Source organism: Nipponia nippon, unplaced genomic scaffold (genome assembly GCF_047370975.1).
Source record: "Nipponia nippon isolate SJK-2023a ecotype South Korea unplaced genomic scaffold, ASM4737097v1 scaffold_10, whole genome shotgun sequence".
Taxonomy (NCBI): Eukaryota; Metazoa; Chordata; class Aves; order Pelecaniformes; family Threskiornithidae; genus Nipponia; species Nipponia nippon.
In genome coordinates, this window is record NW_028262291.1 from 1631094 (window position 1) to 1656199 (window position 25106).

General features: G+C 63.8%; 4 protein-coding genes across 7 annotated transcripts; all 4 read left to right on the forward strand.

Moving 5' to 3' along the window:
• Positions 1 to 4960: 4960 nt before the first annotated feature.
• Positions 4961 to 9742, forward strand: ALDH3B1 (aldehyde dehydrogenase 3 family member B1). Its single transcript, XM_087741050.1, has 9 exons — positions 4961 to 5057; positions 5350 to 5460; positions 5619 to 5739; positions 5861 to 5946; positions 6170 to 6251; positions 6554 to 6940; positions 7023 to 7189; positions 7408 to 7507; positions 8948 to 9742. Exons 2-9 carry the CDS (start codon positions 5431 to 5433, stop codon positions 9139 to 9141), a joined length of 1167 nt encoding a protein of 388 aa, XP_087597176.1. The 5' UTR covers positions 4961 to 5057; positions 5350 to 5430; the 3' UTR covers positions 9142 to 9742.
• Positions 9743 to 9905: 163 nt separating this feature from the next.
• Positions 9906 to 17752, forward strand: LOC104020568 (aldehyde dehydrogenase family 3 member B1-like). Of its 2 annotated transcripts, XR_015700816.1 has the most exons (11): positions 9906 to 10258; positions 10439 to 10601; positions 11151 to 11261; positions 11385 to 11505; positions 11630 to 11715; positions 11939 to 12020; positions 12454 to 12840; positions 13084 to 13250; positions 13434 to 13533; positions 16531 to 16796; positions 16913 to 17752. XR_015700816.1 is itself a non-coding variant. In XM_087741027.1 (10 exons), exons 1-10 carry the CDS (start codon positions 10113 to 10115, stop codon positions 16722 to 16724), a joined length of 1557 nt encoding a protein of 518 aa, XP_087597153.1. In that variant the 5' UTR covers positions 9906 to 10112; the 3' UTR covers positions 16725 to 16810. The 2 variants fall into 2 exon arrangements, 1 of the variants encoding a protein (XP_087597153.1); XM_087741027.1 differs by lacking the exon at positions 16913 to 17752 and having other exon boundaries at positions 16531 to 16810.
• LOC104009022 (aldehyde dehydrogenase family 3 member B1) lies at positions 16743 to 21480 on the forward strand. The gene is made up of 9 exons (XM_087746654.1): positions 16743 to 16761; positions 17753 to 17910; positions 18635 to 18745; positions 18820 to 18940; positions 19124 to 19438; positions 19560 to 19937; positions 20052 to 20215; positions 20445 to 20544; positions 20945 to 21480. Exons 1-9 carry the CDS (start codon positions 16743 to 16745, stop codon positions 21478 to 21480), a joined length of 1902 nt encoding a protein of 633 aa, XP_087602780.1.
• On the forward strand, positions 21312 to 24653 carry NDUFS8 (NADH:ubiquinone oxidoreductase core subunit S8). Of its 3 annotated transcripts, none has more exons than XM_087741293.1 (7): positions 21312 to 21399; positions 23388 to 23435; positions 23513 to 23575; positions 23688 to 23777; positions 23910 to 24082; positions 24183 to 24311; positions 24409 to 24653. In XM_087741293.1, exons 2-7 carry the CDS (start codon positions 23396 to 23398, stop codon positions 24538 to 24540), a joined length of 627 nt encoding a protein of 208 aa, XP_087597419.1. In that variant the 5' UTR covers positions 21312 to 21399; positions 23388 to 23395; the 3' UTR covers positions 24541 to 24653. The 3 variants fall into 3 exon arrangements, with proteins under 3 accessions (XP_087597419.1, XP_087597428.1, XP_087597436.1); XM_087741302.1 differs by having other exon boundaries at positions 21327 to 21399; positions 23369 to 23435; XM_087741310.1 differs by having other exon boundaries at positions 21377 to 21399; positions 23385 to 23435.
• Positions 24654 to 25106: the final 453 nt, after the last annotated feature.

Below are 25106 nucleotides of genomic sequence, written 5' to 3' on the forward strand. Positions count from 1 at the left end.
GGATTCTTGAGCTGCGGTGGACAGGCAGCCAGCGCCACGTGGGGAGGGTGCTGAGGCCGTGGCTCCCGCGGGATGGGGGGACGTGGCGGGGGACGGCCCCGGGAAGGGCCACGGCAGCAGTGCAGGATGCGGCCCAGGGGGCTGCCAGGGAGCAGCACCCAGCCCAAGGACCCCCTTGCCCCAGGTAAGGGTGAGAGGAGCCACCCCGGGGTGCTGGGGGCACGGGGCCCTTCCCAGAGGTGCGGGTCCATGGCCCTGAACCCGAGCGATGGGGGGCAGTGTGTCCCCCCCAGGGCCGATTTGGGTCCCCAGCACCCTGCAGCCCCCAGGTCTGCAGCTACCTCCGCTTGGGCTCTGGTGATTCCGATGGAGAGCCAGTTCCCTGCTTTTCCCCATCCCCAGGGGCCGTGCGGAGCACCTCCTCCCCCAACACCTCCCAAATTGGGATGGGGGACCCCGGTACCCCCCACCAGCCCATTCTGGGTACTGATCCACCGCTGTCCCTTGTGGATCTCTCCGGCGGACGTGTGGCATCCTCTGTGGAGGCAGGGGCTGCTCGGGGATGGCTGTGCCCCCCTCGAAGCTGGGGCTGGCTCCTGGGGCTGCCCCGGGCATCCTGGCCAAGCTCACGGTGCCAGTTTGGGGTGCTGCCAGGGGGGAAACCGTTCCCCCTTCCCTGGGGGGCTGCTGCGGGTCCCTGGGGAGCGTGGCCACGAGGGCTGAGCCCAGGGCACGGTGTCAGGGCGCGCGGGGCAGGGCTGCTGCCCTTCCTGTTTACGAAGGGGGGTAATTAGGGCTGGGCAGGGGAGCGGGCGTGCGGGGAGCTGGCATCTCGGAGGGGAGGCAAGGGCTGTATTGCCCGGTGGGAGGAACCTATGGGCAGATGGGGGACGCGTGGGGTCCATTGGAGGTGTCTGCAGGGTCCCCATGGGTCAGGGTGGCCCTGGAGAGCAGGGTGAGGGGTATCTATTGGTCATGGTACCCCTGGGAAGCAGGATGAGGGGTCCCTGTGGGTCAGGGTGGCCCAGGGGAGCAGATGAGGGGTGTCTGCGGGGTCCCCATGGGTCAGGATGGTCCCAGGGAGCAAGGGAAGGGGTCCCTATGGGGACCCTGTGGGTCAGGGTGGCCCAGGGGAGCAGGGTGAGGGTCCAATGGGTCCCAGTGGGTCAAGGTTCATGGTGGTGGTTTAGTGGCCATGGATGGGAGTTCCCCAGTGCCACCATCCCATGGGGGAGGTCCCATCCCATCCCATCCCATCCCAGGCCTTGTCCCCACTGCCAGCCCCACGGAGGCGGGGCACAGTCCTGCCCGCCCCTGGCCATGGGGCCTGGCCACTGGCCCCACAGCATTTAGGAGGGCCACCCTGAGCCTCGGCAGTGCCAGCCCGGCCTCGTGCTCCTCGCCACCGCTCAGCCCCCCAGGTAGGCACTCTGGGGCCCCGGGGACTGGACCCCCCCTGCGCGGCACTTGGCTGGCCCCACGGCTGGGCTTCTCCGGCCCCGCAGTGGTGGAGGCTGTGGGGCGCTGAGCACCACGCTGGGTGGGTTCCCTCGAGGAAGGGTGGGTGCACTGGGCAGTGGAAAGGGGCAGGGGGAGCAGATGTGGGGCTGTGGCTCTGCCCCCCAGCTCTGGGCACGTCTTTGTGTGCTGGTGGAGCGATGCTGTGCCCAAAGGTGGGCTGGGCTGCGGCAGTACCGCTGCTGGCTCACACGGCCCCACACCGGGGTCCCCGGAGATCCCAGGGATCAGCCTGGGATGCTGCCCCGCACCAGGGTCCCTGGGGATCCCAGGGATCAGCCTGGGATGCTGCCCCGCACCGGGTTCCCTCAGGTCGGCAGGGCAGCCCAGGCAGGTCCCTAGCCGGAGGCCGGTGCCTGTCCCGGAGCCGGGAATCCCAGGCATCTCCCGCCAGGCACACCGGAGCATCCGGCAGCCACGCCGGGCTGAGTCACCCCACGGCTGGGACAGCCCCAAGCTTGGGGCACGGGTGTCTCGCTGTGGGGTGACTCCTCTTGGAATTGAGCTTCCAGCTCTGACATAACCCACCCCGTGTCTCTCCCCAGGGCCACCACGTTCTCTCCGTGACCGGCAGCTCCTTCCCACAGCTCGGCATGCAGCAGCCCCTTGAGCCCCCCGGGCAGCAGCCCCTGGGCTATGGCAAGTGCAGCCTCATGGGCAGCGACGCCGGGAAAGACGCCGGGTGTAGCGCAGGCAGCGGTGGCAGTGGAGGCATCGGGAAGGGGCCGGTGATCTGCAGTGCCGTATGGTGAGAGCGAGGGGCCGGGGGCATGTGGGTGGGGGCAGAAGGGAGCCGGGATGGTTGGGGTGAGGTAGCCAGGAGGTGCTGGGGTGCTGGTGTCCCCGGGTTCGTGCTGATGAGGGATGCTGGGGGACAAGTTTGGGGTCCATGGGCCCCCAGAGTGGCTCAAGGGAGGAGACAAGGGACTGCCAGGAACGGTGCTGTGTAGGGGGCACAAGAAGCCCTTGTTCCTGGCAGCAAGGGGAAGACCTGGGTGTCCAGGCTCCCTGCCCTCTCCCCAGGGACTCTGGGGCTCCAGTTTGATGCTGGGCTGGGGTGAAGCGGAGCAGGGGTGACGTGGAGCCCTCTTCCTCATCACCTGGAGCGCGAGGGGCTGGGGGAGCTGCGAGGGCCGGGGTCCCCCTGACATCCCCGTCCCCGCAGCGGGAACCCCTACGCGGGGCTGGTGAGCCACCTGCGGGCAGTCTGGCTCTCGGGGAGGACGCGGCCCATGGAGTACCGCGTGGCCCAGCTGGAGGCCCTGGGACGCTTCTTGGACGAGAAGAAGCAGGAAATCCTGGAGGCCACCGCCTTGGACATGGGCAAGGTGAGAAGGGGCCGGGTGCTGACCACCAGGGTCACATTTTCGGGGCTCTGCATACCTCGTCTGGGTCTTTCATCCTCCTGGGTGCAGGTGTGGGGCTCTGGGCATCGGGGTGCCCTCGTTGGGGTCCCACAGCCCCCTTGATGTGCTCCAGGGCTGGTGTGGCACACCCGTAGGCACTGGGTCCTTGCAGATCTCTCCACAGCCGGGCTTAGCCACAGCACACGTAGGGACCACGCTGCCGGGCAGGCTTGATGCTGCTAACCCCGTCCCCAGTGCACTTAAACTGGCAAAGCCCCCATTGGCCGATGCGAGGTGGGAATCTCAGCGTTAATGAGCTTCACCCGCCGCGTCCACCCCACACATCGAGTCCCTGGTGGCTTCATGCGACCTCCACAGAGGGCGATGTCCTGGGGTGCCAGCCTGGTTGCACCCGGGATTATCGGCATTGTGCAACGTGTTGGCCTTGCACATTCCTCCCAGGGCTGCTCAGGGCTCACTGGCCTCGCAGGGACTGGTTTTGCTGGCACGGCGCTGAGCCGTGTGGTTGCACAGGACCTGGATGTGGCTTTGGGTATTGCGGCACGCCGGGAGCTCCCAGGCGGTCTGCCGAGGAGGCGGGAGCTTCCCTGCCGTGGCTGTGTCTACCGGTCTCAGCTCACCTCTTCTCCCTCGGTTGCTTCAGGACCCTACTCTCCCCCTTCTTCCCTTCCTGACGCGTGCCGCAGCCCAACAGGCCACCGCACGCTTCGGTCGTGTGGCATTAGGAAACATTATCGGAGGGATGGCTTGCCCTGACGCACCATAATTGGTCTTATCTGGTAGTGGTAGCACTCGGACCCAAAGGACTGGTGTCTGCGGGTGTATCAGTGCGGCGGCCGTGCCCTCAGACACGGGTTTCAACATCCTGACATCTCCCCAGGCTCGTCATTGCCTTGTTTGTTTGAGGTGATGGCCTTCTCCTTCAGCCAGGGATTGATAGGCATCAGCACTCGAAGCACGTCCTTCATCTCTCCTAATTGCACGTAATTAGAGCTGGTTGTCTAGTAATATGCTTGTTATGCAGTCGGGCCTTCATAGTTAGCTGGACAATTCATCTGGTCTTACGTATCTGAGGTGGGTACCTCACCTCCAGGGATGCCGGTTTCTCTCCGCTGATGATTGAAGGAATTTGGATGACCTCAGACTTAATGTCCCATCTTACAACCTCCCTGTCCCATCAAAGCCCTTAATGGCCCATCTTCACCAGCAATTTCCTCATCCTCCTAGTGATGAAACCGTCAGACCGGGCCGAGAGCGGCCCCGTTGCTTCACCGGACATCCGATGTGCCTGCCGAGCCCATCATTTACGTTGTCACATTTAGGAGCAGCTTGGTCTGGGAGTCAGCAACCAAACTTTCCGACCCCAAAGTGGTGTTTTGCTGCAGCGACGGAGGAAAGCTCCCACCCAGGGATGCTTTTGGGTTGGAGGAATCCGAAGGACGTTGCGGTGGAGGGTGTCGGGCAGCTGTGCCCACTGCGCTTTGCAAACACGGCTTCAAAGTGCAGGAGCTTTGCTCCTCCTGCTCTCCAGGGTGACGGAGGGGCTTTACTGAGCCTGCTGAGTTACCTTCTTGTATCTTCACGCTTCTCCTGCAAGAATGGTCCTGAGCTGCACCTCACGGCTCCGGTTACGGCCGCAGCGAGGACCCGCCACGTGCAGGAAATGCCTCGGTGGCCCTTGCGATCCCAGCTCTGACGTCCCACCACCCCTCCCGAGTCACCGTCCGTTTAATCACGGCCTGTTGGGACGGTCCAGCTTGGAGAAACCTGCTGGGTTTGTTTAATTCCTCACCTGACCTGCCTTTCCCAGCCACGTGCCGGCTGAGTGCAGGAGCCCCAGGAGCTACAGGGGGGTTTCTGCCCAGGACGGGAGTCTCGTGGCATCCAGCCAAACTCCATCATGAGCCGTTTCATTAAGCAGCTGCTTTTCTTCTTATTTCTCTTTGAACAAAGCAAGGTCTTAAGTTCAGCTTTCATGCACGGGCTGTGGGAGGGAGCTCAGGGCTTTGCTTCCAGCTCACGTGCCCGAGTGGTCGGGACACAAATGTGGAAGAGCACTGTCCCATCCCAGGTCAGCGGTGCGGAGCTGCCTGACACCCGTACCAGCTTTTCTGTCGCTCCTGGAGCTCCGGTGACATTGCTTGGTCCTCCCTTGGCTCAGGGCTCTGCCAGGTGAGCAGTTCACAGATGCTGAGCTCAGGAGGCTGTTAAATATTGTGAAGATGTTCAATATGGGTTTTTTCCTCTGGCCAAATACCTATTTTCATAAAATTTCAGGGACTGTGATATTCCCTAGGGGTTGCAGGAAGTGACAGCAACTTCTGCTTAATACCTTCTGCTTAATGCCTTCTACTTAACAGCTTCTACTGCTCTTCATGGGCAGAAGAGGGGGGAGATGTCTCCTGGGGACGGGGAGGAGATGGGGTCGGTGTTGGGGTGATGCTCATGTGATGTCTGTCCCCAGCCGTCCTTTGAGGCTCACTTCACCGAGATCCTCCTCTGCAAGAACCACCTCAACAACACCCTGAACAACCTGTCCCACTGGATGAAGGACGAGTATGTGGACAAGAATCTGGTAAGGCAGAAGCTCTGGGCTGACCTGGGAAGGGAAGAGCGGGAGATGAATTGCGGGTGGGAAGGGGCAGAGGCGGCTGGGGAGGGGAGAGCTGCGTGCTGGGCCGAGGCAGGGCGGGAGGCGGTGGGACGGCACTGAGATCCTGGCCCTTCTCGCAGGTGACGCAGCTGGACTCGGCCTTCATCCGCAAGGACCCCTACGGGGTGGTGCTCATCATCGCACCCTGGAACTACCCCATCCACCTCCTCCTGGTGCCCCTCATCGGGGCCATCGCTGCCGGTGAGCCAAACCTCTCCTCTGGCCTGGAGGATCCTGCAGCGCCGGGCACCGGCAACGGGGTCTGGCCAGGGGCCTCGTCACCATGTCACTGCTCTGATGTCCTGTCCATCTCCCCCCCCAGGTAACTGCGTCATTATCAAACCCTCGGAGATAACCAAGAACACCGAGAGACTTGTTGCCGAAACGCTGACCTGCTACCTGGACAATGTAAGAAGCTCTCCCTGGCCTTCTCCCCGTCCCTGGGCCGTGGTGTTCCCAGCCCTGCCTCACGCACCCCAGCGCCGCACCATCCCTGGTTTCAGGTGCCGCGGTACCTCCACGCTCAGCCCGTGTCCGCACACCCAGCAGCCCGGGATGCTGTTGGCGGGGACGGGGACGGAGTGGCCTGGGCAGATGCTGACGGACACGGATCCTTCCTCTTATGTTGCAGGACTGCTTTGCCGTGGTGACCGCCGGTGTGCAGGAGACCACCAGACTGCTGGAGAACAAGTTTGACTACATCTTCTGCACTGGTACGTCCTGCGGGCCAGAGCAGAGCCCTGCCTGGATTTTGTGCAATGAGGACGAGGGGTTCCCGCTGTGAGATGGGGGGCAGCCTGCCTGCATCCGGACCCTTCCCTGCCCTCTAAGATGGCAGGGTTTGTGTTGGGGATCTGGTGTCAGGATCTGGTGGAGGATCTGCGATGTGCGTGTCTGGGGGGTCTGGTGGGACTTGGTGCGTTTTCCTGGACCTGGCTCCCCAGAGTGCCGCGTCCCAGAGCTGTGCCGTAGCTGGTGGGATCCTCACCGTGACGCATCTCTTCCCTGCCCACAGGCAGCCCCTCCGTCGGGAGGATCGTGATGGCAGCGGCTGCCAAGCACCTGACTCCCCTGACGCTGGAGCTGGGGGGCAAGAACCCCTGCTACGTGTCCGACACCTGCGACGTGCAGAACGCGGCCCGGCGGGTGGCCTGGGGCCGCTTCTTCAACGCGGGGCAGACCTGCGTGGCACCCGACTACGTGCTGTGCAGCGTGGAGATGCAGGACAAGCTGATGCCCGCCCTGCGCGAGGCCATCACTGAGTTTTTTGGCTCCAACCCCCAGGAATCCCCCGACTTCGGCCGCATCGTGGGGGACAAGCAGTTCCGCCGTATCCGGGCGCTGCTGTGCAGCGGGCGCGTGGCCATCGGAGGACAGACAGACGAGAAGGAGCGCTACATCGGTGAGGGCCCGGGGCCTGGGGGCTTGTGGGACCACCCGTGCCCGTGCACTGAGTGACGCGTTGCCATCACCCTTCTCCGCAGCTCCCACGGTGCTGGCGGACGTGCTGCCCTCTGATCCTGTCATGCAGGAGGAGATCTTCGGGCCCATCCTGCCCATCGTTGTTGTGGCCAACATGGACGAAGCCATTGACTTTATCAATGCGCGGCCGCGGCCGTTGGCCATCTACGCCTTCTCCTGTGACAGCAAGGTGCGTGTGGTCCACGGACCAGGAAGGGGGGTGAGGGAAATGGGGCAGAAAGGCTAGCGCCTGCCTTGCCGACAGCCCAGGGCGAGCTCTGAAAAGGCTTTTGAGCCCGGCTGCTGTGGGCACACCGGGCTGATGGGTGAGTTGGGTGATGTTTGACAAGCGCTGCCCATGGAGCCGGGGTGCGAGACCCACGTCCACCTTCTCTGCTTCCCTCCCAGGTGGTGAACCAGGTCCTGGAGCGGACGAGCAGCGGTGGCTTCTGCGGCAACGACACCTTGATGCACACAACGTTGACCTCGCTGCCCTTCGGTGGGATCGGTAGGTCCAAATCCCCCAACCCGCCTGCCCCTGGCCAACGTGAGCCAGGTGTGATCCCACCCCATGGTGGGGTTTCTTCTCTCTGGGCTCGGTGTCCCAAGCACAGTGTTCCCTGTGTACATGGAAACATAAAAGGTAGAGAAGTTTGCACCACGTGGGTGTTTCCTTGGTATTTCTGAGCAGCGTGGGCACCGTGAGTGAATTTTGTGCCAGGGTTGGGTTCCTGCCCCGCTCAGGCTTACCTGGGACCTCCTCAAGTGCTGCTCCCTTGGGTCTATCCATCATTCCGCTCCTCCTCTGGGAGCAGATCCATGGCGTTGTGGTTCTTGGGGAGGTGAGCTTGCTCCCGCAGACAGCGTGGTGCCGGACAGGAGCCCTTAGCGTCACTCCGGAGCAGGCTTGTACATTCATTCTGCCTTTTAGGACTAAATAACAGGAGCAAAACACTTATAAATGTCTGGGAAATCTGCTTCTGGTAACTTGGAGAGCCTCCTCCGCAAAGAGGAAGAATTTCTGCTCTCCAGGAGCAACAACAACTGTTTTCTCAGGTGAAAAGTGAGCTCTGCTCAGCCCGGGGCCCTGGTTGTAGCCTTGTCCAGGGAGGAGCATGGGAATACAGGGAGCCTCTGACGCTGTTTCCCCAGAATACTTTCCCAATCTCCCGGTCTCTTCTCCAGAATATTCTCTGGGGAAAATACCTCTGTTTTATGCTGCCTGTGCTCAGCTCTGTCAGGGCTGGCAGCTGATTCAGACATAATAGGACACCGCGACAGCGAAGCACAATTAATTCCTCGCCTGACTGCGGCTCAGGGAACAATTTTTGGTGGTTCCCATACCCTAACTTATCTTCATGGAAAAATGATTCAGACAAACTACCTCAAATTATCAGGTGAAGCCATTTTATAGCAGCCCGGTCAGGTGAAGGGTCTGAGGTCAGCGGGGTGAGATGGCGTTCGCCAAAGCTTCCACAGGAGCTTGGATGTGAAGTCATTGGGCTGTTAACCGTGACGTGCAAGCTCAAGCTTAAACCAGCCACAGGAATCAGGAGAACCAGTGCTGCCAACGTGGCTCCGGTTTTTAAGAGCTCCAGGAAGACGCTGACCTTCGTCAGGGCCACGCTGGTAGCTCCTAACCACGGGTAGATAGGGTAGAGCACCGCAGAGGGAAATCGAGCCTCGTAGACCCAGCAAAGCTCGTGTAGATAAAGGTAGGCCAGTAAAAACGATGCACTTGGACCTCCAAACAGCAGCGAGCTGCAGAAGGATTTGCTGGACCGAGGAGCTGGAAAAGGCGCAGGGAAGGGTGAGATCTCCTCCACTGCGCCTGCGTTGCTCAGCGGGAGCCTTTGCATGAGAAAAGGCTGTAAAGTTTTCCTTGTGTTGAGGATGATGCTTGGAGTGGGCAGGAATAGCAAGCTGGGACCTGTGCTGTGTGTTGCAGGAAACAGCGGCTTGGGGAAATACCACGGCAGGTTCACCTTCGACACCTTCACCCACCACCGCGGCTGCCTGCACCGCAACATGGGCCTGGAGACCCTCAACGCCCTGCGCTACCCGCCCTACAGCCAGCAGAAGCTGGGGCTGTTGACAGCCACCTTCGAGATCAAGCGCAAGGGCATGTGCACCCTGCTCTGAGGGCTGCCCCGCGCTGCTGACGGACTGGAGCGCGGGGAATCCTGGGTCCCCTCAGGAAGCAAATCCGCCCTCCCCGGAAGGCCGGGATCCTCCTCCCGCCTCGGCACCGGTCTCCCGTTCCCTCGCCGCGTCCTTCGCCCAATGCACGTCGGATGGCGGAGACGGACGTCTCCTCCTGCACGCTCGCTCCTCCCCAGCTGCCTCTGCTCCGGACCGTTTGCCAACACACATCTGAAACAGCAAAAAGTTCTTTTTCTCACCCCGTACTTCTCTTCCCAGCAGAGAAACGGGGCTGAGGACCAGCAGTTCGCCCCATCTCCCATTAGTCGGACCTTTCCTTCTGGATGACCCTCGCTCTCCCTCCTCTCGGTGCCGGCTGTTGCTTTTTCCTCCGTGTAACCCTGCCTGTAGTAAAGACTTTGCATTGAGCTCTCCTGCCTGGCCTTGCCTCGTGCCTCCGTCGCCTGGCTTGGGGGGTGCCGGAATCCGGCAGCCGAGCCCCGGGGGGTGGGTGCCTGGCCCCCCCCATGTCCCCCTCCCTCACCCTGACGCCCTCAGCCACACCGTTGCACCCCGTTGGGGTTGCGTCCACCTCCGTCACCCTGTGCCCAGTGGCTGCGTGGCGGCGAGGTGCCCCGGGCTGGATCCGGGGCGCGTTTTTGCATCCCAAGTGGTTTGGGCTGGAGCGCAGCCAGCGGTGACGCACAGCGGGGCAGGCAGCCAAGGGGCAGAGCAGGAAGCCAGCAGCCGCCCTCCTCCGGAGGAGTGGGCTGGAGCAAGCACTGGAGTGCCTGCCTGCACCCTGCCTGCACCTTGCCTGCACCCTGCCAGCCCCACGGGCAGCCCCAGAGCTCAGCAGGGTCCTGGCCGCGGTGCCGGGGTGCTGGCTGGGTTCCCTGAGGCCTGCCGGCAGCCTGTCCAGCCCGCGGGCAACCCCGGCGTAACCGATCCCGTGCCACTCCCTTGGGACCATGGAGACCGGCAGCGTCTTGCCGCAGCTGGGCACAAAGCGGCCCCTCGAGCCCCCCGGGCAGCAGCCGCCGGGCAGCGGGGCCGGGAAAGCCGCTGAGGATGATGGTGGTGGCGGGAAGGGGAGCGTGGACAGCGATGCCGCGAGGTGAGAGCGAGCGGCTGGGACAGAGGGGAGACGGGGGGCGGGGGGGGTCCAGGTGCTCTGCCCTCTCCCCAGAGCTCCGGTTTGATGGCCTCGGGCGACGTGGAGCTCCTCTTCCTCGTCACCCGGAGCGCGAGGGGCTGGGACAGGGCCGGGGTCCCCCTGACATCCCCGTCCCTGCAGCGGGAACCCCTACGCGGGGCTGGTGAGCCGCCTGCGGGCAGCCTGGCTCTCGGGGAGGACGCGGCCCATGGAGTACCGCGTGGCCCAGCTGGAGGCCCTGGGACGCTTCTTGGACGAGAAGAAGCAGGACGTGCTGGAGGCCACCGCCCTGGACATGGGCAAGGTGAGAGGGGGCGGGGAACCGGGGGACCCCGTGGCCGGGGGAGCCGAGGGGCTGCCCGCAGCGCTGCCAGCGCCCGCCGTCAGGCCGGGGGTCGATGCGATGCCCCGAGGGAGCTTCCCCACCCGTTGTGGGGATATCGTGATAGAAAAAGGGGTTGTGGCTCTTGTCTCCAGACCAAACAGGACTCAATAACCAGAGCAGCCCGTTCTTCCCCAAACCAACACCACTGCCTTCACAGACCCCTCTCCTCCCCAAATACTTAATTTTCCCAAACCGCAACGGAGCTCCCAGCAGGGAAAGCCCGGCCGCAGGCAGGTTCCTGCCGACAGGGCTGGCCCGGCGATATCGCAACGGGATTTCGGAGCTCGCCAAACCCCAACGCCGCAGACGTGGTGGGGCTCACCCCCTCCCGGTGGCGGGCTGTGCCGTGCAGCTTAGCGGTGACAGCAAAGTGCGCATCCCCCACGGGATGTGAAGGGTTTGGGTCCCCAAAGCCTAGGTAAAAAAATACGCAGGGTAGGGATAAGAGCCGCTGCTCTGTGTCACCAGCCGCCCTTCGAAGCCGAATTCTCCGAGGTCCTCCTCTGCAAGAACGAGCTCCATGAAACGCTGAACAACCTGTCCCACTGGATGAAGGACGAGCACGTGGACAAGAATCTGGTAAGGGGGAAGATGAGGGAGAGGATGGGAGGAAGGACCCAGCTGCCGGGCAGAGATGGGTGGAATGTGGGCATGGAGATGGGGGTGCAGCGAAGCACTCCTGAGGCGGTGGGTGTCCTGCAGGTCACCCGGCTGGACTCGGCCTTCATCCGCAAGGACCCCTACGGGGTGGTGCTCATCATCGCGCCCTGGAACTACCCCATCCACCTCCTCCTGGTGCCCCTCATCGGGGCCATCGCTGCCGGTGAGCCGAACCTCCGGGCACCGGCAACGGGGTCTGGCCAGGGGCTTTGTCCACTGGCTGCACTGACAGAAGGGCTGGCTGTCACCGTGTCACTGCTCTGATGTCCTATCCATCTCCCCCCCAGGTAACTGCGTCATTATCAAACCCTCGGAGATAACCAAGAACACCGAGAGACTTGTTGCTGAAACGCTGACCTGCTACCTGGACAATGTAAGAAGCTCTCCCTGGCCTTCTCCCCATCCCTGGGCCGTGGTGTTCCCAGCCCTGCCTCACGCACCCCAGCGCCGCACCATCCCTGGTTTCAGGTGCCGCGGTACCTCCACGCTCAGCCCGTGTCCGCACACCCAGCAGCCCGGGATGCTGTTGGCGGGGACGGGGACGGAGTGGCCTGGGCAGATGCTGACGGACACGGATCCTTCCTCTTATGTTGCAGGACTGCTTTGCCGTGGTGACCGCCGGTGTGCAGGAGACCACCAGACTGCTGGAGAACAAGTTTGACTACATCTTCTGCACCGGTACGTCCTGCGGGCCAGAGCAGAGCCCTGCCTGGATTTTGTGCCATGAGGACGAGGGGTTCCCACCGGACGCCCCACTGTGAGATGGGGGGCAGCCTGCCTGCATCCGGACCCTTCCCTGCCCTCTAAGATGGCAGGGTTTGTGTTGGGGATCTGGTGTCAGGATCTGGTGGAGGATCTACCACCACCGTGGCTGAGGATCTAATAGCCATAACTGGGTTTTGTCATGGCTGAGCTGGGGGATGCCACGGTTGAGCTGGAGAGGGTGCTGGAGGTGAGGGCTCAGCCGCCTGCTGCACACCAAGGTGGCTGCAGGACAGGAGTGGGACTTGACATGTCTTCCCTGGCCCTGGCTCCTCATAACTCTAAGACCACGGGTTGGGTTGTAGCATGGTGGGATCCTCCCCGTGATGCATCTTTTCCTGGCCCTCAGGCAGCCCCTCCGTCGGGAGGATCGTGATGGCAGCCGCTGCCAAGCACCTGACGCCCCTGACGCTGGAGCTGGGGGGCAAGAACCCCTGCTACGTGTCCGACACCTGCGACGTGCAGAACACGGCCCGGCGGGTGGCCTGGGGCCGCTTCTTCAACGCGGGGCAGACCTGCGTGGCACCCGACTACGTGCTGTGCAGCGCGGAGATGCGGGAGAAGCTGCTGCCCGCCCTGCGCGAGGCCATCACTGATTTTTATGGCTCCAACCCTCGGGAGTCCCCCGACTTTGGCCGCATGGTGGGGGACAAGCAGTTCCAGCGGGTGCAGAGGCTGCTGCGCAGCGGGCGTGTGGCCATCGGAGGACAGACGGACGAGGAGGAGCGCTACATCGGTGAGGGCTTGGATTTCACATAAGTCTTCATCCTTGCATGGAGTGGACTCGGATTTTGGAGAGGGTCTCACAACTGGAGGGGAGGCTCTAGATGGAAGTGACGCTTAGGGAAGGTTTGCACGGGAATCGGGGAGCTCGGCGAGGGGTCCTGTCTTAGAGGAGGTATGGGTCTTGGGGAGAGGACCAAGGTATCATCTCCAACCCCTGCGCATGGCTCATGCCTGCGGGTTTCTTTCTCTGCAGCTCCCACAGTGCTGGTGGACGTGCAGCCCTCCGATCCCATCATGCAGGAGGAGATCTTCGGCCCCATCTTACCCATCGTCATTGTCACCAACATGGACAAAGCCATTGACTTTATCAATAGCCGTGAGCGGCCGCTGGTCGTGTATGCCTTCTCCTCCAATGACAAGGTATAGTGTAGAGGCTGCGTGAAGCCAGGGCTACTCTTGCCCCGTGCTCCTTGGCAGGTGTATTCAGCCGTGTTCATGCTCCAAAAAATCTTCTTTAGAGCAGACGCCCTGGTTGTGGATTGCAGCTGGAGATGAGAGAACAGGGTGTGAGACCCACGTCCACCTTCTCTGCTTCCCTCCCAGGTGGTGAACCAGGTCCTGGAGCGGACGAGCAGCGGTGGCTTCTGCGGCAACGACACCTTGATGCACGTGACGCTGACCTCGCTGCCCTTTGGTGGGATCGGTAGGTCCAAATCCCCCAACCCACTTGCCCCTGGCCAACGTGAGCCAGGTGTGATCCCACCCCATGGTGGGGAAGGGTCTTAGGGGAGACGGGGCTCCTAGGCCTGGGCTCACTGCTCCGTAGGGAAATCCTTCTGCACCGGGCAGGACCCCACCTTTGCTTCACCGCGCCAGGGCTGAGCTCTCGGGCTTTGCAGCCCTGCTTCTTCTGAACAGGCGTGGAGCACTGTGAGGTTTCTCCTCTCCGTGTTTGCCATCCCACACACAGTGTTCCCTGTGTACGTGGAAATGTCTTGCTTAAAAGGCAGGGAATTTTGACTGTGGCCACCACAGAAACATCTCTAGACCTTCCTTTCCACGTGCAATGCCTCTGCAGGGTGCCGGCAGCCAGCCTGTCACACCATCCCGCTGCTGTGCTACCCCTCTTCTCTGCAGGAGAAAACTGGGAAATTGTCCCTTAGCCGCAGTTTTCAGGAACTCAGAATTGCAGTTTTTCATGGATCTCCACTTTGGGCTCTGGGTCTGAAGACAGCACAATTTCCAGTCAATTCCCAACTGTACACACATAAACTCCCAAAGACCTATATTGCATAAAACCGTTGAGGAATAAACAGCAGGGGACCCCGATCACAGCCCGGCAGAGGCACTGGGAGGGTTAAAAGCTTTACAAGCATTTGCCGTCATCCCTCAGAACGGACAAGTCACCCACGGGTGATAGTTTTAAGGCAAATTTATTTATATGCCCAATTTCTAATGCCCCTTCCTTTTGCTGCCCACAAAGCTGCTGAAAATTGGTAGGTTCTGAAAAGGCCTAAATTTCATTCTGAGCCTTTTGCTGAAGCTGTCCGCCGGAGACAGGCAGCCGAGGAGGCTGTCGCTCTGCTTCCCACAGTATCGCAGCCTTCTCCGTACCCACGCTGGCCACCAGGCAGTGGCTTTAGGTTTGCATTTGAGGATTTCAAGCAATCATGCAAGGATTCCCTGGAAGGCGAAGCAAGGAAAGGAATATGAGCTCTAAGTTGCATAGCGCTCATGTTTCAGTTGACGTAGGTGATTTTGAGCTTCCGTGGGATGTTTTCTATCCAGAGCATCGGCTGGGAACCAATCCTTTCATTCCTGTAAAGGCTTCAGAACAAAGCTGTGTCTAGTTCTGCATTCTTCCACCACAACCCTACCCAGCTGCATGAGTAAGAACAGGGCAAGCACGCACGATATTCCCTCCTGAAAGTCTTCCAGCCTCCATCTCTCTCCAGCTCAAATGATTCGCTCAGCCAGAAGGGTCCCGTGCGTTCAGTAAAGGGTGCTGGACTCCGCGTACCGACCCAGGCTCTCCTTGAATCCAGGGAAACTTTTAGTCACTCCGATACCCCCGTGACATGGCATTTTACAGCTGATGGACAGAAACAGCATTTCGGGGCTGCGTGTCTTCTGGCTTGTTCTGGATGTCTACTGAGGGTGAAAAAAAGCCATGTCCAGAAGTGCTTCTCTCTTCCCTCCGAGAAGAAGGAGTCTAGGCGGTGGAGACACCCGCTTTTGACCAGATGATCTTCACCACCGTGGAAAAACAGCTCTCGTTCCCCAGCCCGGACGCAGCCGCTCAGCTGGCTCAGAGCCACCTGATAACCTTCGTGCTGAGGCTGCGGGCGTGAGAGAGACCAAACATCTCATCAGCTTCACCAGGATTTGCATGTTATCAGAAAGCTGACTCTAATAATCTTATCCCATCAGTTATCAGCACGCAGATGGATGTCCTTATTTACTGCCAGCCTGCCTGGCTCTCCCGTGCTTGCTCCTGGCCAGCTTTCACCTCCCAACAGCCATTTCACTCATCCTTGGAGATGGGTCACATCCTCACCAAAGTCACCTTGAGAATCACCCGCCCCTCGCCACTCCTAGAGCCTGGCCGGCAGCGGGGCTGGAGCTGGCACGGAGGGGACGTGTTTCGGAGGGCATCCCTGCGGTAGGGAAGCTCGTCTGGTGGGAGCATCCAACGCCACATCACCAGTGACACCCTTCCCAGTCGCTCTGGCACCAGGCGAGGTTTCGTGATCAAAAAGGGTTGTGGTGGTTTGTTTTTTTTTTTAAATCACTAAAGTTTTCAGAAGTAGAGTAAAAGGAGAACAGAAACTTGGAGGGGATGTAGGAAGCACCTGCAAAAGAGGAGCTGAAGATACAGAAACAAGATTAGTTTTCTTTCCTGAGTATTTTAGGTGCTTAAGCATCCGTGGAGATGGGGACACATCTCCCAGCATCCTCAAGGGCATCAGCTAAACAAGATGAACCTGCTTCAGGCCGGTATAAAACACCGCTTCCCCGGAGGGTGAGGATGGGAGGGCAGCGACCAGCGCTCCCGCTGCCTGTTCTCTGCCATGCCATGCCTTTCCCGCTCCCCCCACTCCGCTTCTCCCATCTGCCAGCAAAGTGGAGGCGCTCTGGATCCTCTCCCCAAACCAGCAGGACGAGGTGAAAGGCTCCAGCCTTCGTCTGCTTTCCTCGGCTCAGAAATCCTCCAAGGCGCAGTCCCTCCTTTTGGGAAGATGATGTTCTGCGAAACTCTTACGCTGTCAACGTTTTTCTGAGCCTGGCTTAACGCGGTGAGCTTTGCACCAGGGCTAAACGTGTTACCTGAAATGGTGAAATCCAGACTGACGAGAGGGTTGGTGGGAACCTTTCCTCCTCCCAGCCCAGGCCTCCTCCTCCAAACATCCCTCAAGCAGCATTTGGGCATCCAGCTAGGCCACCTCCATGCTCCGCTTTAGATCGCTTGCTGGGGAAGCTTGCTCACGGCCAGCTGTCCCCGCCAACCCCGGTGTTCAAAAGCAGATGGATGAAGACGTGGTGCCGTCCACAGACACAAGCGGTCTCCATCGCCAGCGCCTCCTCCGTGCTGCCCTTGAGAGCGGAGCTGGGAGCTTAATTTCGGCCTCGTTGGCCCAAACGGTGGGTGAGTGACGGCCAGATCCAGCCACCTACCAGGCACCTGTGCTGTGTGTTGCAGGGAGCAGCGGCCTGGGGAATTACCACGGCAGGTTCACCTTCGATGCCTTCACCCACCACCGCGGCTGCCTGCACCGCAGCATGGGCTGCGAAGCCCTCAACGCCCTGCGCTACCCGCCCTACAGCCAGCAGAAGCTGGGGATCGTCCGGGCCGCCTCCGAGGTGAAGCGCAAGAGCACCTGCACCCTGCTCTGAGGGTCCCCTGCCACCGCCATGATGTCTCCTGCCGCCGGTCGCGGCGGTCCCGGTGGCCATGTGCAATGAAAGGTGTTTCCCTGCAACCGGTGACCTCCTGTGTGCTTGTCTTTGTCCCCCCTGCCTGCCCCTGCCTGCTCTCCCGCTGCCTCCGTGGCAGCCCGCCAATCAGCCCCCGTGCCCCACAGGTCTCCTGGGCCCCACACCTCCCTGCACGCAGGTCCCACAGCCCCATCGCCAGCTCTACGGGTTCCAGCCACGCTTGGTGCCAGCGACCTCCTGCTCCATCACCGCTGGCCCCGCCACAGCGGAGGGGCCGGTGGTCACCTTGTGCTGCCCATGCCCCCCTCCTTGGGGACTCTCCCCCGAGAAGGTCCACAGCAACGCTCTCCTCCCAAATGCTTGGGCTGGGATGATGCCAGTTCCCTTTGCCCCATGCCCTGCAGTTCGCCCTCCCTTATCTTGCATGGGCTGGCAACTTCATCAGCAATGAAACGGGGACCTTGGAGCAAGCACGGGCAGCTGAGCCCAGAGGAGAGGGACAGGTAAGGCGTCAGCAGGGACGCGGAGACTTCTCCTGCAGCATTTTGGGGTGTGCTCTCCTCCAGAGCCCTTCTCTGCTCTGGCCTGGTTGCTTTGGCTCCATCCTGGTGGGTCTCTGGGCTCCGTTCCTCCATCCCAACTGCTCCCTCTCTCTTCCAGCCCCGCTATCCCCACCCTGTCCATCCCGTTGGACATGTCCCACCTAGCATGGTCCCTGGGGAGCAGAGGGACGTGCCAGGCTGCTCCATCCCCCAGCTTGGGGGGGTGGCTGTGCTGGGGAAGGGGGTCCCTGTCCCTGCCAACCCCACTCGCTGCAGGGGCAGAAGGGACTGGGGTGGCTTTGTCCACTGGCTGGTCAGCTGCGTCACCCAGCGCGGGCTCTGGGATTTCACCCCGCGGTCAGATCTGGACGTCCCCGTCTGACTCAAAGCAAGCGGTATTTCCTTATTAGCAGCGCGGTGCTCAGAGCCCGCTCTCGGGATGAGTCCCCTACGCGGGGCTGGTGAGCCGCCTGCGGGCAGCCTGGCTCTCGGGGAGGACGCGGCCCATGGAGCACCGCGTGGCCCAGCTGGAGGCCCCGGGACGCTTCTTGGACGAGAAGAAGCAGGACGTGCTGGAGGCCGCCGCCTTGGACATGGGCAAGGTGAGACCACCGTGGCCAGGGCGGCTGGTGGGGAGTGCTTCCCCTTCCATCACTTGACTTTCCCCCCCCCTCTTTATTTATAAAACTGTATCTCAACCTGAGTTTTCTTGCTTTTGCTCTTCCGAGTGTCTCCCCATCCCGCTGCGGGGTAGTAGCAAGCGGCTGGCTGCGTGCTTCATCGCTGGCCAGTGCCAGCCCACTGCAGCGGGGGAGTGGTGCCCTTTGTTTTTTGCTGTTGTCTTCAGCTTAGCCTTTGGGGATGCCCCTGGCGGGGAGCACACAGCAGCTCCCTCTGGCTGCAGAGAAATGGGATGAATTAGCTCTGGGGAAGCCTTCACCGAGAGCAACTGGGGGCCCCAGTTCCCACCTCCGCCTCCGGAGCCACGTCTGCACCGTGCCGTGTCTGGTGTAGCCGAAGCTCTTGAGATGCCGAATCCGTGTCTTGGACCGTGACCTTCTACTGTGTAGAAGTGACCTTCGGCATGGGGCGGCACGGGGCCAGGCAGCGTGCCGCGACGCAGGTGGCACGCCGGAGGGGTGGCTGTGCCACCCATCCCTGCCACTGCAAGGCCACAGGGTGTCCCCGGGGGTGCCTGCCCCAGCAGATAGTCACACCCTGCTACGGCTGCCAGGAGACTCCGTGCTGACCCCTGTGAGGACAACCATCGCGGGGCGGCCACGGGGCCCACAGCGGTGGCCATGATGACCTCCTATGTGTCCCCAGCCGCCCTTTGAAGTGGAGCTCTCCAAGATCTCCATTTTCAGGAGTGAGCTCAACCACACGCTCAACAACCTGGGCACCTGGATGAAGGACGAGCACGTGGAGAAGAACTGGGTACGGGGCAGCGGCTGGCCGGGGATGCGCAGGATGGGAGGCGGGCGTCTCTCACGCCACCCTACCCTCCGCAGGTGACGCAGCTGGACTCGGCCTTCATCCGCAAGGACCCCTACGGGGTGGTGCTTATCATCGCGCCCTGGAACTACCCCATTCACCTCCTCCTGGTGCCCCTCATCAGGGCCATCGCGGCCGGTGAGGCTGGGCTGCGTCCCTGCCGTGCTGGGGGGTACCAGCACCTCACTGGGGGGTTTCCCGTGTCCTCCCTGGGGCGGGAACGGGAAGTGGGAATGGTTACGGTGGTGGGGCTGCACTGGGGACAGGTCTTCTGCTCCCCAAGAGCAAGGTCCTTACCAGGAGGAAGCTCTTGTCCTGCAGGTAACTGTGTTGTCATGAAACCCTCCGAAATCAGCAGAAACGTGGAGAGGCTAGTGGCCGAGACGCTGCCCAGGTACTTGGACAAGGAGAGCCCTCTGCTGCGGCCACCTCCCTCTCTAGGGACACCTGCCCTGCTGCGTCCCAAACCTGCTCGGCCCAGCCACGTCCCCCCATGCGCTCTCTCTGCTCCTGCCCGGCTCTGCTGCCACACTTCCCACCCCCCCCTCTCGCAGGACTGCTTTGCCGTGGTGACCGCTGGCGTGAAGGAGACCACCAGGCTGCTGGAGAACAAGTTCGACCACATCTTCTTCACCGGTACGTCCCACAGGGACGCTCCAGTTCCATCCCTCTCTTTGAGGCTGCCCCAGCGAGCCCGGCATGGATCCGGTGGGAGGTCTTGACCACGCTGGGCTCGTGCTGCTTCCCCTGCCCACAGGCAGCCCCTCCGTCGGGAGGATCGTGATGGCAGCTGCTGCCAAGCACCTGATGCTGGAGCTGGGGGGCAAGAACCCCTGCTACGTGTCCGACACCTGCGACGTGCAGAACGCGGCCCGGCGGGTGGCCTGGGGCCGCTTCTTCAACGCGGGGCAGACCTGCGTGGCACCCGACTACGTGCTGTGCAGCGCGGAGATGCGGGAGAAGCTGCTGCCCGCCCTGCGCGAGGCCATCGCCGAGTTTTATGGCCCCAACCCTCGGGAGTCCCCCGACTTTGGCCGCATGGTGGGGGACAAGCAGTTCCAGCGGGTGCAGAGGCTGCTGCGCAGCGGGCGTGTGGCCATCGGAGGACAGACGGACGAGGATGCGCGGTACATTGGTGAGGGCCTGGGGCATAGAGCCGGTGGGAGGGCAGAAGCGCAGGGTGGGGGGCTCGCTGGCTGTGGCCCGTGACACCCAGGCAGACAGCCCGGGCTGGGCTCTCCCCCCGCAGCCCCCACGGTGCTGGTGGACGTGCAGCAGGACGACCCCATTGTGCAAGAGACCTCTGGGCCCATCCTGCCCATCCTCACGGCGGCCAGCGTGGATGATGCCATCACCTTCATCAACGCCCAGGAGCGGCCGCTGGCCCTCTATGTTTCCTCCTCCTGCAAGAAGGTGCGGAGCTGGGCTGGGAGCAGCACCCGCCTCGGCCTGGATCGCATCCTGCTGCGTGGGTCTGGGTAGCCACAGGCCCCCTCCCCAGTCGTGGCCGCTCCTTTGGCCTTGGTCACGGGAGGAGAGAGCCCCCGTGTCCCCAGCTACGCGTGTCCTGGTGTACCCCAGGGAGGAGGCAGACAAGGGGCGCCCGGTGGGTGCTCAGCACCCCCCTGCCCTCGCCCCCCAGGTGGTGAACCGGGTGCTGGAGCGGATGAGCAGCGGCGGCTTCTGCACCAACGACACCATCACGCACACGACGCTCACCTCGCTGCCCTTGGGCGGCATCAGTACGTCCAGCCCCAGGAACAGCTGCGGGCCCCCCCGCCCGCTGCACCCAGCGCTGGCAGGGCCAGGGTCCTGCCTGCTCCCGGGGGAACCCTGCCCGCAGCCCTCCCAGCGCTGCCACCACCCAGCACCCCGCCCGCAGCAGGTCCCGGGGCTGAGTTCCCAGCGCCGGTCCTGAACCCCTGCCTGCCCCAGGGCCCGGTCTGGTACCGGTGCCCCGGTGCTGCCCCTCCCGCGTCCGGGGGCTGTGCCGGGGGTCAGTGCTTGGTGCTAACGCTGAGCCCCTGCCCTGGTGCCCGCTGTTCCTGGCCTCGGAGTCCCGGTTCCCGCCCTGAATTCCCCCGGGTCTGTGCCCAGCGCCGGTTCCCCCGGAGCCGGGCTCTGAAGCACGGTGCTCCGCAGGGCAGAGCGGCCTGGGCCGCTACCACGGCCGCTCCAGCTTCGAGACCTTCTCGCACCCGCGGTCCGCGCTGCTCCGCGGGGCCGGCCGGGAGGCCCTCAACGCCCCGCGGTACCCGCCCTACGCCCCGGGCCGCCTCCCGCTGCTCTGGGCCGCCATCGAGACCAAGCGCCCCGCCGCCGCAATAAACGTCCGCTTCCGCTTTGGACGCACCCCGCCTCTTCAGGCCCGGCCAATCACCGCGCCGCTCCACCGCCCCCCTGCCCAATCAACGAAGCGTCCCCCCATGTTCCCCCCACTCTCCCTTCCCTCCGGCCAATGGGAAGCGAGTTTGGCGCCGCCTGCCCCGCCCTCCCGTCGGAGCTCCGCCCCCTCCCTGTCCCGTGACCCCTCGGCGCCTGCGCAGTGCGCTCCGGGGGCGGGGCCAGGGGTCAGGACGCCTGGGTCCTTGGGGGAGGTGAGCGGGGGGGGCCGCGGCCCCGGGGGGGCCTCGGGAGGGGCCCGTGGTGGCTTGTGGTGGCCCCCAGATCCCGCTTGAGGGGGAGAGGGGGCGGCCGGGACGTCTGCCCCCCCCCTCCCCGGCCGGGGACACAGAGCTGGGGCCTTCCTGGGGCCGGGGTGTCAGCAGGGCTGGGGGGGGCTTGGGGGTCCCGTGGGGCGGGGGAGCCTGACTGGGTGCCTTGGGGGGGTCAGCCGGGTCCCTTGGGGGAGGGGGGCAGGACACAGGAGCCCTGGGCCCCTTGGGAGGGGGGTGGGACACCTGGGTCCCTTATGGGAGGTGGGGGGGACAGGGACAGGACCCCTGGGTCCCTTTGGGGGAGAATTAGGACATTTGGGTCCCTTATGGGAGGTGGGAGGGGGACACAGGACCCCTGGGTGCCTTTTGGGGGAGGTGGGAGGGGGCACAGGACCCCTGGGTGCCTTGGGGGGGTCAGCCGGGTCCCTTGTGGGAGGTGGCGGGGGGGGATAGGGCGCCTGGGGCCCTTGGAGGAGGGGATGGGACATCTGGGTCCCTTGTGGGGAGGGGGAATGACAGAACAACTGGGTCCTTTTGGGGGGTGGGGGGAGGACCCCTGGGTCCCTTATGGGAGGTGGAGGGGGACAGGACAGGTCACCTGCGTCCCTCTGGGGGGGGGGAGGACCTCTGGGTCCCTTGTGGGAAGTTGCAGGGGGGCCGCGGGACCCCTGGGCCCCTTGAGGGTGGGTGTAGGACCCCTGGGTCCCTGTGGGAGGTGGAGGGTGGGGCCAGGACCCCTGAGTCCCTTTGGGGGGGGGGTAGGACCCTTGGGTCCCTTGTGGGAGGTCGAGGGGGGGACACATGCAGGACCCCTGGGTCTTTTTGGAGGGGGTTAGGACTCCTGGGTCCCTTATGGGAGGTGGGGGGCACAGGACCCCCGGGTCCCTTGGGGAGGTGGGGGGGACACAGGACCCCTGGGTCCCTTGAGGGTGGGTGTAGGACCCCTGGGTCCCTTGTGGGAGGTGGGGGGGACACACAGGACCCCTGGGTCCCTTGGGGGAGGTGGGGGGACACACAGGACCCCTGGGTCCCTTTTGGGGGGGGTAGGACCCCTGGGTCCCTTGTGGGAAGTTGCAGGGGACACACAGGACCCCTGGGTCCCTTGAGGGTGGGTGTAGGACCCCTGGGTCCCTTGTGGGAGGGGGGGGGGGGGGACACAGGACCCCTGGGTCCCTTGTGGGAGGTGGGGGGGACACACAGGACCCCTGGGTCCCTTGAGGGTGGGTGTAGGACCCTTGGGTCCCTTGTGGGAGGTCGAGGGGGGACACACACAGGACCCCTGGGTCTCTTTGGAGGGGGGTTAGGACTCCTGGGTCCCTTATGGGAGGTGGGGGGGGGCACAGGACCACCGGGTCCCTTGGGGGATGTGGGGGGACACAGGACCCCTGGGTCTCTTGTGGGAGGTGGGGGGGGGACACAGGACCCCTGGGTCCCTTGAGGGTGGGTGTAGGACCCCCGGGTCCCTTGTGGGAGGTGGGGGGGGGACACACAGGACCCCTGGGTCCCTTGGGGGAGGTGGGGGGACACACAGGACCCCTGGGTCCCTTTTGGGGGGGTAGGACCCCTGGGTCCCTTGTGGGAAGTTGCAGGGGGGACACAGGACCCCTGAGTCCCTTGAGGGTGGGTGTAGGACCCCTGGGTCCCTTGTGGGAGGTGGGGGGGGGACACAGGACCCCCGGGTCCCTTGTGGGAGGTGGGCGGGGGGACACAGGACCCCTGGGTCCCTTATGGGAGGTGGAGGTGGGGGACAGGACCCTTGGGTGCCTTGTGGCAGGAGGAGGGGTGCCTCGGGGGTCCGGCTGTCCTCTGGTGGAGGGTTGGGGTCAGTGGGAAGTGGGGGGTGGGCGCCAGGCCCCCCCAGCTGCCTGCCGGCCGGGCACCTGGGGGCTGGCAGCGAGCCTCAGGCCAGGCCCCTCTGCCGGCAGCAGGACCGGACATGGCGGCGCTGCGTTTGCTCTACCGGGCTGCCCGCGCAGGTGAGGGCCGCGCCGGGCACCCCCTCGCCCCCCTCTCCCCTACCCAAACCCCCCCCCGACCCCTCTCCTTCCTGCAGGCCCGCCGGCCCCCCTGGGCTACCTCTGCCCGCTCAGCACCACGGCCCCCAGGGACTCCTACAGTGAGTAAGGGGCGTGCGGCCCCCCCCCCCCCGTCCCTTCCCCTCCGCCCCGGGGCCGCCTCCGCGCACCCCAGCCCCGCAGGGTGGGCGCAGCTTCTCCCTCTCTCCGCAGAGTACGTCAACGTCCAGGAGCCGGCCATGGACATGCGATCCATCACTGACCGGGCTGCCCAGACCCTGCTGTGGACGGAGCTCTTCCGAGGTGAGGTCCGGAGCCGGCTGGATGCCTCCGCGGGCCGAACAAACCCCTCTCGGCCTCCCCACGCGCAGCCCTCGGCCCGTCTTTGGGGTGCCAGCCCCCCTGAGTGTCCCGTAACCCCCCCCCGTCTTCCAGGCCTGGCCATGACGCTGAGCTACCTATTCCGGGAGCCGGCCACCATCAACTACCCCTTCGAGAAGGGTCCGCTGAGCCCGCGCTTCCGCGGGGAGCACGCCCTGCGCCGCTACCCCTCGGGCGAGGAGAGGTGCATCGCCTGCAAGCTCTGCGAGGCCGTCTGCCCGGCACAGGTCAGCCTTCATCCACCCTCATCCTCCTCCCGCTGGCTCCGGCGGGACGGCGCATTCCCCGGAGCGGGAGCTGACGGCGATCCCCCTCGTCCCGCGGCAGGCGATCACCATCGAGGCCGAGCCCCGCGCCGACGGCAGCCGCCGCACCACCCGCTACGACATCGATATGACCAAGTGCATCTACTGCGGGTTCTGCCAGGAGGCCTGCCCCGTGGACGCCATCGTGGAGGTGAGCCAGGGGACAGAGCCGCGGGGCGGCGAGACCTCCTGCCCGGCGCGGCGGGGCTCCGGCGAGCCTTGAGGGCGAACGTCTCCCATCTTGGCAGGGCCCCAACTTCGAGTTCTCGACGGAGACGCACGAGGAGCTGCTCTACAACAAGGAGAAGCTGCTCAACAACGGCGACAAGTGGGAAGCTGAGATCGCGGCCAACATCCAAGCCGATTACCTGTACCGGTGACGGCCGGGTGCTGCCACGTCTCCTCTCCACTCCCCTAATAAAGGGTCTGGGGGGGTTTTGCCACCCCCCCGTCTGCACTGGGGGCACTGGCCCCTTCCTAACCCAGAATTCCAGCTTTTTCCATGTCTTTTCCTTTCCAGCGCCGGGGCAGGGGTGGGATTGACCCCCGCGGGACTTGAGGGGGGGGACGGGGGGTGCGTGGTTGCATCTTGGGGAGGGGGACAGGGGTCCTGAGGCTGCCGTCACTGGTGTCGGGCCGGGGGCACAGGAACGTGGGGAGCAGGGGAAGGTGCGGGATGGGGAGGGGACATGGGGGGGTTGCAGGGGGCAGGCGGGTTGGGTTAGAGGCTTTTGGGGGGATGTGGGGGGCAAGGCTGGTTGTGGGGGGCAGGCGGGGTGGGTTAGAGGCTTTTTGGGGGGGCACCTGCCCCTCTCCCCCCAGGGAGGGGATGCCCCTGCCCGCAGCTGCCTCCGGGGCCGCGGGGGTCTCATTCCCGACCCCCAGGGTCCCGGGGTGCACACGGGGGGGGGGGGTCCCGGTGGTCCCGGTGTGTGTGGGGGTGCTT